At 40.3% G+C, this 15,577-nt stretch overlaps 1 protein-coding gene across 2 annotated transcripts in view; it reads left to right on the forward strand.

The window, feature by feature from the left end:
* The window catches only part of guf1 (GTP binding elongation factor GUF1), a 29,824-nt gene that overhangs the window by 7,106 nt on the left and 7,141 nt on the right, over positions 1–15,577 (forward strand). For both annotated transcript variants that reach the window (XM_061835840.1, XM_061835841.1), the window contains exons 4-13: positions 391–471; positions 550–627; positions 1,636–1,719; positions 1,792–1,856; positions 1,952–2,155; positions 4,919–5,058; positions 5,616–5,739; positions 6,239–6,371; positions 7,365–7,508; positions 7,592–7,725. In XM_061835840.1, the coding sequence (XP_061691824.1) occupies positions 391–471; positions 550–627; positions 1,636–1,719; positions 1,792–1,856; positions 1,952–2,155; positions 4,919–5,058; positions 5,616–5,739; positions 6,239–6,371; positions 7,365–7,508; positions 7,592–7,725 (1,187 nt within the window). The remainder of the gene's footprint in view (positions 1–390; positions 472–549; positions 628–1,635; positions 1,720–1,791; positions 1,857–1,951; positions 2,156–4,918; positions 5,059–5,615; positions 5,740–6,238; positions 6,372–7,364; positions 7,509–7,591; positions 7,726–15,577) is intronic.

A 15,577-nucleotide genomic window follows, 5' to 3' on the forward strand; every position in this document is an offset into this window, starting at 1 on the left:
TTTGGAGACAAAGTTAGAGAGAGTAGACTTCGATGTTTTGGACATTTCCAAGGCGAGAGAGTGAGTATAATGGTAGACTGGTGTTCAGGATGGAGCTGCCAGGTAAAAGAGCGAGAGGAAGACCAAACAGAAGGTTGATTGATGTTGTGAGAGAAGAAATGAGGCCAGTGGGTGTTAGAGAACAAGATGCACGAGATAGGCGTACATGGAAAAAGATGACTCGCTGTGGCTAATGGGACAAGGCGAAAGGAAAAGAAGTTGTTTTACTTTTAAGAAGGTGTGTTTCTTGTTTCTGGTCAGACAAATATGGCCACTTTTTAGTGTGTTTATTGCTCTTTTGATAAATATAATAATTCAGCTGATGATAACTGATTTTATGCTTTTCCACAGGGTCATGTTGACTTCAGCTATGAAGTGTCTCGGTCCATATCTGCATGTCAGGGTGTCTTGCTTATTGTCGACGCCAATCAGGTATCAGAGCTGTGCTATGTTTCTCTAAAAATTTGTGTGTAGTTTACACGTTATTGTTGATTTCCTGTGGTGTTGAAGGGAATTCAAGCGCAGACAGTGGCCAACTTCTACTTGGCTTTTGAAGCTCAGCTGGCAATTATCCCTGTCATTAACAAGGTAATGAACTGTTTTTCCTCTGAGTGTAACATCCTTTTAGTGGAAGCCCTAATGCCTCTAATGTTGTACCAATGAAATAGAATTTTGTTCAACATATTTGAGGTGGGGGGATATGTCCATCCAACAATTTTATGTATCGCTTATCCTCGCTGGGGTCAAGGCATGCTGGAGCCTATCCCAGCTTTTTCAGATGTGCGATGAAACCGGAATACCCGGAGAAAACCCATGCAGGTACAAGGAGAACATGCAAACTCCCCACAGGCCATCCTAGATTTAATCCAGGTGCTTAGAAATGGGAGCCAGATGTTCTACCCAGTCGTTCACTGTGCCAGCAGGGGAAAATATGTGAAGAGGAAAAATTTGATCGTCACTATAGTATAATTTTAATTTGTCATGAGACAGCATCTCGGTCCTCGTTGTGTTGGTACAATATATTGGTCCACGCTTATAATAAAAGTGGAAGTGAGAGTACGCAATAGAATAAACTTTTAGTCCTTGGGTAGATTTACACAGCAGGTCCAAGTGCCAAATTCTGGTTTCATACCTGTTTTTATGTATTTTTCACCTCACTCTTTTCGACTTTACACTGATCTAATCAGCTTTGCCATAATTCATCAATCCGATCAATGACGCAAAAGACTTTTAGTCTGCGTCACCATTTTGTACAGTGTATATGAATCCAAAAGCTAGTTCATTTTTAGGCTTTTCGGGTGTCTTTTAACATAGTATGCCAATCAAAAATGAGCAAATGTATTTTTTTTTGGGGGGGGGGTAATATTAGAATAAGGAAAAAATGGAGAGGTTGTTCATTCACAGATTGAGGTATTTTCACGTACTTTCACTACGATACAGGTTGCAAGCAGGGAATAAAACCAAAGTTATTTATATATATATATATATATATATATATATATATAGGTCTAAACAGCAATCGTGTTCAACCTTGGCAGTTCAGGTCTTGATGGATTTTGGGCTCTAATCCTGTATTTCCATTTAATAATCATTCAGATTGATTTGAAAAATGCGGATCCGGAGAGGGTGGAGTCACAGATTGAAAAAGTGTTTGATATTCCTCATGAAGACTGCATTCGGGTAAGTCTAAAGACACTTGGTTTGCTTTTGAGCTCTATCGCATAATATTGTTGTTAAATGCTTTCATTTCAGATTTCAGCTAAAATTGGTACAAATGTTGAAAAGGTTCTCCAAGCAGTTGTAGAGAGAATTCCACCGTAAGAAGTTGCCCAAGAAAGTTTTTATTATTTGAAACAAGAGACAATGTTGGCACGCTTCACTGAATGGGTTTTTTTTTTTCATGTCCTCTCAGGCCTGTGGCTATTGTTCATGAACCATTCAAAGCACTAGTGTTTGACTCCAATTTTGACCACTACAGAGGAGTAGTAGCTAACATTGCTGTGTTTGCGGGCCATGTCAAAAAAGGGGACAAGATTGTGTCAGCACATCTGGGCAAAGCCTACGAGGTCAACGAGCTCGGACTTCTTCGCCCTGAAGAGCATCCCACACAGAAACTGTAAGATGCATTCTCTCTCAACTAATTTGCCCTGTGACCACAGTAACCAAATGAATGACCAAAAGTCATCAAAGAATGGTGTGATATGGTATTCAACTGTCTCACAGAAAACTTGTACAACACTGTGTACCAAGTAAAGATGGGTTTTAAGCTGGAGTGAATAGTATACATCCATCCCGCAATCCAATTTCTGAGTCGCTTTTACTCACCAGGGTCGAAAGAGTGCTGAAACCTATCGCAGCCAACTTCGGGCAAAAGGCAGACTACACAACTGAACTGGTCGGCACTCAGTCTCAGGGCACATATCATCACCGTCACTGAGTGCGAACTGAACCGAAGTACCACTACACCATCGGTTACTGTTGTACTAGTATACAGTATATCAAAAAGGTCAAAGTTTATTAAGATTAAGATTATCATTAAGATCGATCTTAATGCCTTTATCTACTTTTTCCATATTATTCATCACAATCTCTGAATACATGAGGCAAATATTTCATTTTGTAGAGTGAGTAGGGTTGGGCATTATTTGAATTTGAGAGATTTACCTACTTGATTTAATATTCATTAATTAACGTTTCAGCAACCGGGGTTCAAATCCTGGCCTCACCTGTGTGGAGCTTGCATGTTCTCCCCATGCCTGCGTACATTTTCTCTGGGGGCTCTGGTTTGCTCTCACATCCCAAAAACATGCGTGTTAGGTTGATTGAAGACGTTAAATTTCCCTGAGGTGTGTGTGTGTGTGTGTGTGTGTGTGTGTGTGTGTGTGTGTGTGTGTGTGTGTGTGTGTGTGTGTGTGAGAGAGTGAGTGAGTGAGTGAGTGTGTGTGTGTGTGTGTGTGTGTTGTGTGTGTGTGTGTTTGTTTGTTTATTTATGTATTTATTTATTTATTTACTCACTCACTCACTCACTCACTCACTCCGATTGAGTGATGACCAGTTCAGGGTGTAGCGTCCCCGAAGGTAGCTGGAATAGCACAGCGATCCTTGTGAGGAAAAGCAGTACAGGAAATGGATGCATGGGTAATATGAGGTGACGTGATTAGCTGAGACTGAGGTGCTAAACTTGCTGATACAATTTATTAACCAGAAAAAGAAAAGAAAACTCTTCACAGATTCCTAACTCTGTATGAAAACATAATGGCCCCCTATACTAAATAAGTGTTGGGTCATTCTCAGCTCAATAACTGAAACCAAGCGTTTTCTATAACTGGCAGTGAGTGTTTCCCATCACTGTGTAGATATTTTGGCTCACTCTTCTTTGGAGAAAGTCTGCACTTTGACTAGTGCTACTCCAAAAAGCCATTCAGCAGTTGACTTGCTTGTGCCTTTTGGATTGTTATCCTGCTGCAGATTCCAAGTGCCCTTAAGTTTGCGGTCACAAATGTTCAAGGCTGAACATTCTCTTTCAGGATTTTCTGTTAAAGAGGAGCATTAGTCACAGCAAGTTGTTAGGTTCCTGAAGTAGCAAAACAGTTCAAGACTATCACACTACCACCACCATAGGCTTGTTTTGCATTGGCGTTTGGTTTGATGTTTCCACCAGACATAAACCATTCCACAAACTTCCACTTTCTTCTCATTAGCCCATATAGAATTCTCTCAAAAGTATTGGGAAACATTCAGATGTTTTATGGAAAAGTAAGCAAAGCGTTGTTATTTTTGGTCAGCAGTGTTTTTCACCATAGAACTCTACCATGGATGCCTTTTTTGCCAAGCTTTTCCTTCACCGAGGCAAGGGGCCACTTGCAGGTCTTTAGAGATTGTCTGGAGTTCCTTTGTGGCCTGCTGGATGAGTCTCTTACTGTTTTCTTGGGGTGATCTTTGGAGGCCAGCCACTTTTGGGAAGGTCCCCCACTGTTCCATTTTTTTTTTCTCCATCTAAGGATAATGGTTCTCCCTTTGGTTCCCGAGAATCCTCAGGTTTTAAAAATGGTTTTGTAACCCTTTCCAGACTGATAATGTCAATTACTTTATTTATCGACTATTCTGGAATTTCTTTGATCGTGTAATTTTGTACCAGGTTTTTAGATCCTTTGTATGACTTGAGTTTGTCAGGACATATTTGGTTTAGTGATTTCTTGATTGATTAATCTGAAGGTTATCAAGCTTGGGTGTTATGAATGGAAAATTAACAACAAATTGTGATGGGCCACAATTAATTCACAATTTCATCAGAAGGTAATTACTTCTTCACACAGGCCCAATTACTGTGACATTGAATGTTTTTTTTCCCCTTTCTCTTCATTTAAAAACGGCACGTTCAGGTCTTTTTTGTTAGATTTGTCTGATGATTTTAAAGTGTTGAAACCATGCAAAAATGTAAGAATTTTGAGAAGGGATAATACTTTTTTATGGGACTGTAAAAAAAAAATATGCAATGCACTTAGAGATTGTGTACATCCCTACAATGATTTTTGACATAAAAGATGTCATTCAAATTATAATTTGTCAATGTTTTTTCTTTTTTTTTTTCACAATTTAAAACATTTTCCAGGTATCTGACATTCTTTCATCTAAATACACAAAGCATAATTTAAGCACACTGAAATTTTTAAACATGACCCCTTTTATTGTTCAGTTTTAAGTAGATGGGGCGGTATTTTTTTAGTGGGTGGAAAGTATGAAGAAGCTGAAAAATGGGTCTTTGCAATGAGTATGGATTAGCAATACAGTAATACAATATTCATCCATGGATTTGTCCCATTATCAATGAAGATGCTTTGTTATGCCTTTTTTGAGCCTGAGGTGTTTTGTGTCTCAGGTTTGCTGGACAGGTGGGCTACCTCATAGCTGGGATGAAGGATGTAAAGGAGGCGCAGATTGGCGACACTCTTTACCTCCAGGAGCAGCCAGTGGAAGCTCTGCCTGGCTTTAAGCCAGCCAAAGCAATGGTGTTTGCCGGTAAGAAAGATCCTCATGTGATGAGGTATTTTCAGCATATGTACTAAAGCACTGCGATTGGCTGGCGACCAGTTCACACTGTATCCCGCCTCTTGCCCGAAGGTAGGCTCCACTATGTCTGCGACCCTTGTCTGGTTATGCGGTACAGATATTAAATGAATGATTGTACTAAAGCAACACCCTTCCTCAAAAGTGGTAGCTAAAAGGCAATCTCATTTTTATCCTACCAGTTAAGAACAACACCAACAAGACATTCTTGAATTACAGTGAAGAAAATAAGTATTTGAACACCCTGCTATATTGCAAGTTCTCTCACTTAGAAATCTTGGAGAGGTCTGAAATTTTCATCGTAGGTGCATGTCCACTGTGAGAAAGATAATCTAAAAAGAAAAATTCAAAAATCACAATTTATGACATTTTAAATGATTTTATTTGTGTGATACAGCTGCAAATAAGTATTATAGTAGGATAGTATATAGTAGAGAACTTGCAATATAGCAGGGTGTTCAAATACTTATTTTTTTTTTACTGTAAACTGTGGCTCGCTTGTTCTTCAGGAATGTATCCAGTGGACCAGTCTGAATACCCGGGCCTTCGTAGCGCCATTGAGAGACTGACACTGAACGACTCAAGCGTCACAGTGCAAAGAGACAGCAGTTTGGCCCTCGGAGCCGGTTGGAGGTCACTATCAATTTATCTTATCCTTAATTAAAGAGTGTGCCATTGCATTCGATGTGCAATAAAATCTCTATCATGACAATTCTAACATGTTTTGGTATTGATTGGTGGATAAAAGGTGGCAGGGTGGTGCAGCTGTAGAGCATTGGCCTCACAGTTCTTGGGGCCAAGGTTCAATTCCCGGCCCCACCTTTGTGGACTTTGTATGTTCTCCTTGTGCCTGCAGTTTCCTCCCACATCTCAAAAACATGCATCGAATGGAGACTCTGAATTGCCCCTAGGTGTGATTGTGACTGCAACTGTTGTCTCTCTCCATGTGACCTGCAATCTGGTGGCAACCAGTTCAGGGTGTACCATGCATCCTGCCTGATGATAGCTGGGATTGGCTCCAGCATTCCCGTGACCCTCATGAGGATAAGCAGCTCAGTAAATGGTTGGATGGATGGTGAATAAATAGCTTTCTCTTTAATTAATATAGTGTAACAGTGGTGTAACTCTGCAGGCTGGGTTTCCTGGGACTTCTTCATATGGAGGTGTTTAATCAGAGGCTGGAGCAGGAATACAATGCCTCTGTTATCATAACAGCACCAACAGTACCTTATAAGGCTGTGCTCTCGTCAGCTAAAGCCATTAAGGTAAGAGTTGCTCGAAGACAATGTTTGTTAACCGTACATTAGAGCAGATATTTTAATTGAGGCCTTTGAAGCAAGCAAGTCATCAGTCAACACGACATCTTCACTCACAGTGTCACATGAAACCAAAATTTCGACACGACAGTAAACAGAACAACACAATCCACATAAAACAAAACAACCACAATGATTAGCAAAGAATTAGTTGACATAAAACATTCACTTCAAAAGCTATGTATGTTTAGCGCCGGAAAGCATGCTGGGAACGCCTCCAGCCACTCAGTGATGCTACAATACGCTAGCTCAGGGGTGTTGGGTGAGAACCCACAGATCACGGTATTAGTGTCGACACAGCTGTTGAGTGCATAAAATAATGGACATCATTTATGGTTCCAATCAACTATGTGTACACTTCAAAGCGGCCACATTGTTGAACATCCGTGACTTAGAAATTATATAAACCCCCCGGGAAGTATTAATTTGTTGAGATTAACATGGACACAGCATGGTAGCTATTAATGCTAAACAATGCACATACATGACACAAATAACATGGCAATAAGAGTTAGCAATAAGCTACACACTAATCGGCCGTGTCCTCCAGATCCAGATGTCTTGCTCACACACACTTTTTTTAGATCTTCCCAAACATTTTCAATGGGATTCATATCAAGGCATTGTGATGGCCACTCCAAGACATTGACTTTGACTTCATTATTTTTTCACAGAGTCAGAATGGTTTGGATTTTTTTTTTTTTTTGTGCCTTAATTAATTGAATTGTCATTTGAAAACTGCATTTTAAAACAGAGATCAGGAAGCGGGTGAATACTTTTTCATGGCACTGTAAATGTCCATAAATTAAACCCATATCTGGTTTGTTGTTAGTATGAAATTATATTTACAAATATAATTGATGCATTACCATCAATTAAAACTAATTGAAGGTAATGAAGGTAAACCTATCCATTTGTAAATCTTGTTGGTACTTGTCACAGGAACATGGGAGGGAGGAGATTACAGTTGTGAACCCAGCCCAGTTTCCAGACAGATCTGTAGTGTCTGAGTATTTGGAACCAATGGTGGTGGGGACTATTTTGGCACCTGACATATACACCGGCAAAATTATGACTCTCTGTTTGGTAAGGCTTTTTTTTTATTTTTTCTGAATTTCTTGGTATTTTATTTTGAAATAAAAACACCCGTGCTGTTTGTAATCATGTAGAATCGTAGAGGCATCCAGAATAATATGGTGTATGTGGATGACCATCGTGTGATGATGAAATATCTCTTCCCTTTAAATGAAATTATTGTGGATTTCTATGACCTCCTCAAGTCACTTTCTTCTGGATATGCCAGGTAAAACAATGAACAGAAGAGCATAGTCCATTTCACTCTTGAAAATCTGCCAAAATGCTAATATTAATTATATTATTATATATAATGATGTATAATAAATATAATAATCATACATGTATTTATTATTATTGTATTAGTTTTATTTCACTTTTTTATGTTTAAAGAATGATCACTGTAATTGATGAATTATCTGATCATAAAAACGTATGTGGATTTTATTTTTGATCACTCATGTCTTAAACCAATATCGTGGCAAATGGAGTGCACTACTTGGCTGCAACCAGCAGAGGCACCTCAAATTATATTTTTGTTCTCTAAAGAACAGCAGCATGTGGCCTTGAAGTGCAGAACACGACAGCAAAAAACAGCAAATTAAAAAAAAAAATACAACAGCAAATAAATAACCGAAATGAAACCGCTAAAAATGTAGTGATCACAATAGCAAATCAAAAATACAAATAACACATCGCGACAGCAAATAACTAAACAAAATAGCATATAACTATTTACAAGAAATAATTAAAAGAAAATTGGAAAAAATGGTAAATAACAAATCACAATAAATACATTAAAAACAAAAAATAACTAATCAGTAAATATGAGCGTAAATACTGTATCTAAACACAACAGCAAATAACAAATCAGAACAACAAGTAACTACAAGCAAATGGGAAGAAAACAAAGAGCTATTGGAAAAGGTGCCTAGGTACTGGAGGTGGATAAGATTCAACACTGATTGTACAAACCTATGGGAAATCATAGGTACTGGGGTGGGGAGATAAGACTCATCGCTGATTGGACGACACCATCTCGCAGCCCAACATCTTTTAAATGCATTGTCAGCAAGTGCATACTTATTTGAATGCCGTGAGTTGTCCTGGGCATATCACCTCATATGTATGCGTAACAGGAGCAAGCTAGGCTGCGCAGATGTCGAAGAAACCCCACTCCCCCATCCTTTGAAGAAGTTGATGACCATTGAGTTACGGCTCGTGTACTCTGTTCACAATACATGACACGGTTGAAACCCCAGTGTGGGCAACCGGGCAGGAAGCGTTGCCATAGTTGTGTAACCCAGAACACAACACAGAGGCAAAAAAAATCAAACAGGTGGTTGCATATGTGTAGAGTTTGAGAGCAACAACTACTATCTGAATCTCTGGTAATGTTAATTTTTAAAACTATGCTAGACGTAGAATAACTTCCTGGGCAAAGTTCTCTCTCTCATCTAATTAGCGATGAGTCTTAATTCACCCCCCCCCTCACCGCCTCCTCGCAACACATCTTCTGGTATGTTTATTTCATTTAGTTTTTCATTTCCTGTTGTATTTTTTTATTTGCCATTGTGATTTTTCATTTCCTGATGTGTTTAATTATTCGTTGTTGTGATTAATTATTTACTCTTCTGTTTTTCAACTAACCAATGTTAATATTTGGTACAGTGGCCTTTGTTGGCAATTACAGAGGTCAAATGTTTCCTGTAGTTGTTCACTAGGTTTGCACACACTGCAGGAATGATTTTGGCCCACTCCTCCACACAGATCTTCTCTAGATCAGACGAGTTTCTGGGCTGTCGCTGGGAAACACAGTTTAAGGTCCCTCCAAAGATTTTCTATTGGGTTTAGGTCTGGAGACTGGCAAGGAAACACCAGAACCTTGATATGCTTCTTAGGGAGCCACTTCTTGGTTTTCCTGGCTGTGTGCTGCGAATCATTGTCATGTTGAAAAACCCAGCCACGAACCATCTTCAATGCCCTGTCTGAGGGAAAGAGTTTGTTCCCCAAAATCTCACAATACAGGGCCGGGGTCATCCTCTCCTTAATGCAGTGCAAGCGTCCTGTCCCAAGTGCAGAAAAACACCCCAGTAGGGATGGTGTTCTTGGAATGGAACTCATCGTTTATTTTCCTCCAAACACAGTTAGTGGAATTATGACCAAAAAGTTCCATTTTGGTCTCATCTGACCACAAAGCTTTCTCCCATGACTCCTCTGTATCATCCAAATGGTCATTTGCAAACTTAAGACGGGCCTTGACATGTGCTGGTTTAAGCAGGGGAACCATCCGTGCCATGCATGATTTCAAACCATGACGTCTTAGTGTGTTACCAACATTCACCTTGGAAACGGTGGTCCCAGCTCTTTTCAGGTCATTGACCAAGTCCTACCGTGTAGTCCCGGGCTGATTCCTCACCTTCTAAGGATCATTGAGAACCCACCGTAGCCCTCTCCAGCCGTGTTGAGTTGTACAATTTTGTCTCTGGTGTCTTTGGACAGCTCTATGGTCTTGGTCATGTTACAAGTTTGAGTCTTACTGATTGTATGGGCTGGACAGGTGTCTATGCAGCGAACGACCTCACACGGGTGCATCTGATTCAGGATAATACATGGAGTGGAGGTGGACTTTTAAAGGCGGACTAACAGGTCTTTGAGGGTCAGAATTCTAGCTGATAGACGGGTGTTCTTATTTGCGGCTGTATCACACACAATCATTAAAAAAATTAAACATTGGGATTTCTGGATTTTTCTTTTTAGACTATCTCTCTCACAGTAGACATGCACCTAAGGTGAAAATTTCAGACCCCTCCATGATTTCTTAGTGGGAGAACTTGCAATATAGCAGGGTGTTCAAATACTTATTGTTTCACTGTAAGCTGTGGTTATTTTGTTCCTCAGGAATGTCTCCAGTGGGTGGAAAATCGTAGGTACAGGGGTAGGGAGATAAGACTCATCGCTAATTGGACGACACCATCTCACAGCCCAACCTCTTTTAAATGCATTGTCAGCATGTGCATACTTATTTGAATCCCGTGAGTTGTCCTGAACATATCACCTCATATGTATGTGTAACAGGAGCAAGCACACTCCTATATTTTGGACACACTCCTAATTAACAAATTGCCCAATTGCACAGCCTCAAAGAGTGTGTGTATATCATGAATGTCGGGTCTTGTTGGTTTTCTGAGAATCTACTGCACCTACTGGTAACTTGTTTTACATGTAGCAATAGAAAATATACTGAAAACGTGGATGAAGCTGGTTAGTCATCACATTGGACTGCTATTTTGTATTTGTATTTTGTATTTACCAACTAATGGTACTGTTAAGAGAATACTCTTTTGTATTGTGGACAGTTGCTGAAAGTGACTAAAAAAGTTACTTGTCATCTGAAGTAGTTACTTTGGAAATCAAGTAATCAGTAAAGTGTTACTTTTAAGATCAAGTAATTCATAAAATAAGTTACTTTAATCAAGGTAACTGGGAATACTGGATGTATTAGCAGATAATTTACTGAAGTATTCTACTTTTAAAAGCATCCTAATTACCCTGATTGATTGAGAACAGCTATTTAAAAAGCTTGTCAGCAGTTATAGGAAACGTTTGATGGCTGCAATAGTCAAAGCTTTTTCTATTGATTCTTGAGAAAGCTATGAATAATTGCGGACATTTCACATTTTGTTCAAATCGATTGCAAGTAAATACATTGTCTTAAATTATGGGAGACACGTGTCATTTTAAATCCAGAAAAGACTTGCTTGCATGACTTTAAGTCAAGAATTACTAAAGCAAAGAAAATTAATTTATATAGCACATTTCGTACACAGGGTAGCTCAATGTCGTCTACATGATTAAAAGGATTTGAATACAAAGAAACAAACATTTAAAACTGGGGAAAAAACAACAACAAAACAAAATGACAACAAAATATAAATATGACAAAATAAAAGTACAGTACAATTAAAAATAGCATACAGTGCAAGAAATATTAAAAGTGGAAAGGTTTTGAACTTGGATTTAAAAACATTGACACTTGGGGCTGACGTCACCTCTGTTGGCAACTTCTTCCATTTGTGTGCAGCATTATAGCTAAATGCTGCTTCACCATGTTTGCCTTGGACTCTGCACTCCACTATTTGACCTAAGTCAGTCGATCTCAGAGCATTCTCAGAGCAGAGTATTCAGTAAGAATTTCTTTCATGTATTCAGGACCTCAACCATTTAGTGATTTATAAACTAATAGCAGAACTTTTAAATCTATTGTAAAGCTGACTGGAAGCCAGTGTAAGGACTTGAGAATTACAATTACTGGACATGCTCTGACTTCTTTGTTCTGGTCAGAACCCGAGCTGCAACATTTTTAATGAGCTGCAGCTGTTTAATGCTTTTTTTGGGGAGTCCAGTCAGAAGACCATTACATGAGTCAAGTCTACTTGAGATAAAAGCATGGATGAGCTTTTCCTGGTTTTCTTGACACATACAAGCCTTCACTCTCGATGTTCTTCAGATGGTAAAAGGCAGTTTTTGTGAATGATTTGCTGTGACAGTTGAAAGTTTTCAGACTCGGTCTTTTTTTTTTAAAGATAGAGAGTACAGGTGTTTACTAAAAGCTATTCTCTTTTCTTTATTCCCAAAAACAATTGTCTCAGTTTTGTCGTAGTTATTTGAAGGAAATATTGGCTCATCCAGTTACGTATGTGTGCTAAGTAGATGGAAAGAGTACTTCGAGAAGTTAATAAATGAAGAAAATGGGAGAGAAGGTAGAGTAGAAGAGGCAAGCGTAAATGACCGGGAAGTGGGATTGATCTGTAAGGGAAAAGTTAGAAAGGCGCTGAACAGAATGAAAAATGTAAAGATAGTTGGTCCTGATGACATACCAGTGGCAGTAATTTGGAGAGGTGGTTGGGGAGTTTTGACCAACTTATTCAATAGAATACTAGTGGGGAGAGAAGATGCTTGAAGAATGGAGGAAAAGTGTGCTCGACCCCATTTTTAAGAACAAAGGTGATATTCAGAACTGCGGAAACTACAGAGGAATAAAGATGATGAGCCACACAATGAAGTTGTGGGAAAGAGCAGTGAAGGGTAGACTCAGGACAGAAATAAGTATCTGCGAGCAACAGTATGGGTTAATGCCTAGAAAGAGTACCACAGATGCATTATTTGCCTTGAGGATGCTCGTGGAAAAGTACAGAGAAGGTCAGAAGGAGCTACATTGTGTTTTTGTAGAGCTAGAGAAAGCCTGTAACAAAACATGTATGAGGGAAGACGAACAGCGGTGAGATGGGCCGTAGGCGTGTCAGAACGATTTAAGGTGGAGGTGGGACTGCATCAGGGATCCGTGCTGAGCTCCTTCCTGTTTGCAGTAGTAATGGATAGGCTGACAGACGAGGTTAGACTGGAATCCCCTTGGACCATGATGTTGGCAGATGATATTGTGATATGCAGTGAAAGCAGGGAGCAGGGGGAGGAACAATGAGAAAGATGGAGGTACACATTGGAAAGGAGAGGAATGAAGATTAGTAAATAAAACAATATGTGCGTGAATAAGAGGGGGAGAGAAGGAAGAGTGAAGCTCCAGGGAGAAGAGATGGCGAGGGTGGGTGACTTCAAATACTTGGGGCCAACAATACAGAGCAATGGAGACTGTGGTAAGGAAATCAAGAAACAGGTCCAAGAAGGGTGGAACAGTTGGCAGAAGGTGTCTGGTGTTCTATGTGACAGTCTCCGCTAGGATGAAGGGCAAAGTTTATAAAACAGTGGTGAGGCCGGCCATGATGTATGGATTAAAGACGGTGGAACTGAAGAAACAACAGGAAGCAGAACTGGAGGTAGAAGAAATGAAGATGTTGAGGTTCTCGCTTGGAGTGAGCAGATTGGATAGGATTAGAAATGAGCTCATTCGAGGGACACCCAAAGTTGGATGTTTTTGGAGACAAGGTTAGAGAGAGCAGACCTCAATGGTTTGGACTTGTTCAGAGGCGAGAGAGTGAGTATATCGGTAGAAGTGTGCTGAGGATGGAGCTGCCAGGCAAAAGAGCGAGAGGAAGACCAAAGAAAAGGTTGATGGATGTTGTGGGGGAAGGCACTGAGGACAGTGGGTGTTAGAGAGGAAGATGCACGAGATAGGCTTAGATGGAAAAAGATGACACACTGTGGCAACCCCTAACGGGACAAGTCTAAAGGAAAAGAAGAAGATTATCTAACAGTTGACAGGGTTCAACAATGCAGAGCAATGGAGAGTGCGGTAAGGAAGTGAAGAAACGGGTACAAGCTGCGTGAAACAGTTGGCGGAAGGTGTCTGGTGAAGAAGAGTTTCCGCTAGGATGGAGGGCAAAGTTTATTAAACAGTGGTGATGTACGGATTAGAGACGGTGGCACTGAAGAAACTATAGAAAGCTAAACTGGAGGTAGCACAAATGAAGATGCTGAGGTTCTCGTTGGAGTGAACAGGTTGGATAGGTTTAGAAATGAGCTCAATAGAGGGTGGTGAGGATGGAGCTGCCAGGCAAAAGACCGAGAGTAAGACCAAAGAAAAGGTTGACGGATGTTGTGAGGGAAGACTTGAGGACAGTGGGTGTTCGAGAAGAGGATGCACGAGATGGGCTTAGATGGAAAAACATGACCTGCTGTGGCCACCCTTAATAGGACAAGCTGAAAGAAAAAAGAAGGGTAGCATATACAGGCTGAACAGGAGGGATTCAAGAACTGACCCTCAAGGAACCCCTCAGGTCATTTCCATTTGTTGAGATTGAGCACTTCCAACGGTTACAAAGTAGCTTCATTCCTCCTGGTAGGACTTAAACCATTTAAGGACCGTTCCATTTAGTCCTACCCAAGTTTCTAACCTGTTCAGCAGTATATTATGGTCTATCGCAGGGGTCGGGAACCAATGGCTCGCAAGCCATATCTGGCTGTTCTGATGGTTGTATATGCCTTGCAGAGGCCTCATCACAACATAATGTACGTGAGATCTCTGTCGTGCAGGCAACGCAAATGATGCAGTGACAGTTTGTCCTAGTGGGGTTGCCGTAGTTTGTTGTAGCAGTCTGTGTACAGGCGCAGAAGGGTCGAATGCAGATTGGGTCAGAATAACTAGTTATGGAAAAATGTTTAACAAAGCTCGCTCAAACAAAAAAGATGAGAAGTTTTCAACAAGAATGGACAGCGTTTGTGGAGGGAGACAGTTCTGCTGTGTGTCTAAATTCACAGATGGGGAGTATGCCAAAGCATTCGTACTTGATGTTGGCAATAAACATTTTGACAACTTCGCATAAAGACAAGATAATCAAACGGATAAAAGACATGCCTTTGTCGGCAAGAACTATTTACCATCGTACCATCTTGATGGCAAATCAAATTGAATTACATTCACGATTAACCGATGGAAGTCAAAAACAACTGCATGAAGCTTAAACTAATGACTTATGAAACAGACTCTCAACCCATCAGCAAAACCATGCTGCACCAGAAGTCTCATTAATGGTAAGAACTATTTTTGTCATCACTGGTTCAGACCAGAGTAACAATTTAAATATCCATCCAGTCATTTTCTTAGCCGCTTATCCTCACAAGGTTCGCGAGGATTGCTGGAGCCTATCGCAGCTGTCAACAGGCAGGAGGCGGGGTACACCCTGAACTGGTTGCCAGGCAATCGCAGGGCACATAGAGACAAACAGCCGAACTCACAATCACACCTAGGGGTAATTTAGCATGTCCAATTAATGTTGCATGTTTTTGGCATGTGGGAGGAAACTGGTGTGCCCTGAGAAAACCCACGCAGGCATGGGGAGAACATGCAAGCTGCACACAGGCAGGTCCAGGGTTGAACCTGGGTCCTCAGAACTGAGGGGCCAACGCTTTCCAGCTGATCCACCAGGCTACCATAACAATGTCAAATAATTCAAAAACTCATTGTACTCAAAGTGTTGGTTTTACATAAATGTGCAAATACACATGTATTTAGTTTTTAAAATACTGTATGACTCTTTTCAAATTGCGTTTGTAAATGCTCGCATTTATGGCTCTCGGTCAAACAGGTTCCCGACCCCTGATCTACCATATCAAAAGCTGCACTA

This window comes from Syngnathoides biaculeatus, chromosome 11, assembly GCF_019802595.1.
Source record: "Syngnathoides biaculeatus isolate LvHL_M chromosome 11, ASM1980259v1, whole genome shotgun sequence".
In the NCBI taxonomy this organism is placed as follows: Eukaryota; Metazoa; Chordata; class Actinopteri; order Syngnathiformes; family Syngnathidae; genus Syngnathoides; species Syngnathoides biaculeatus.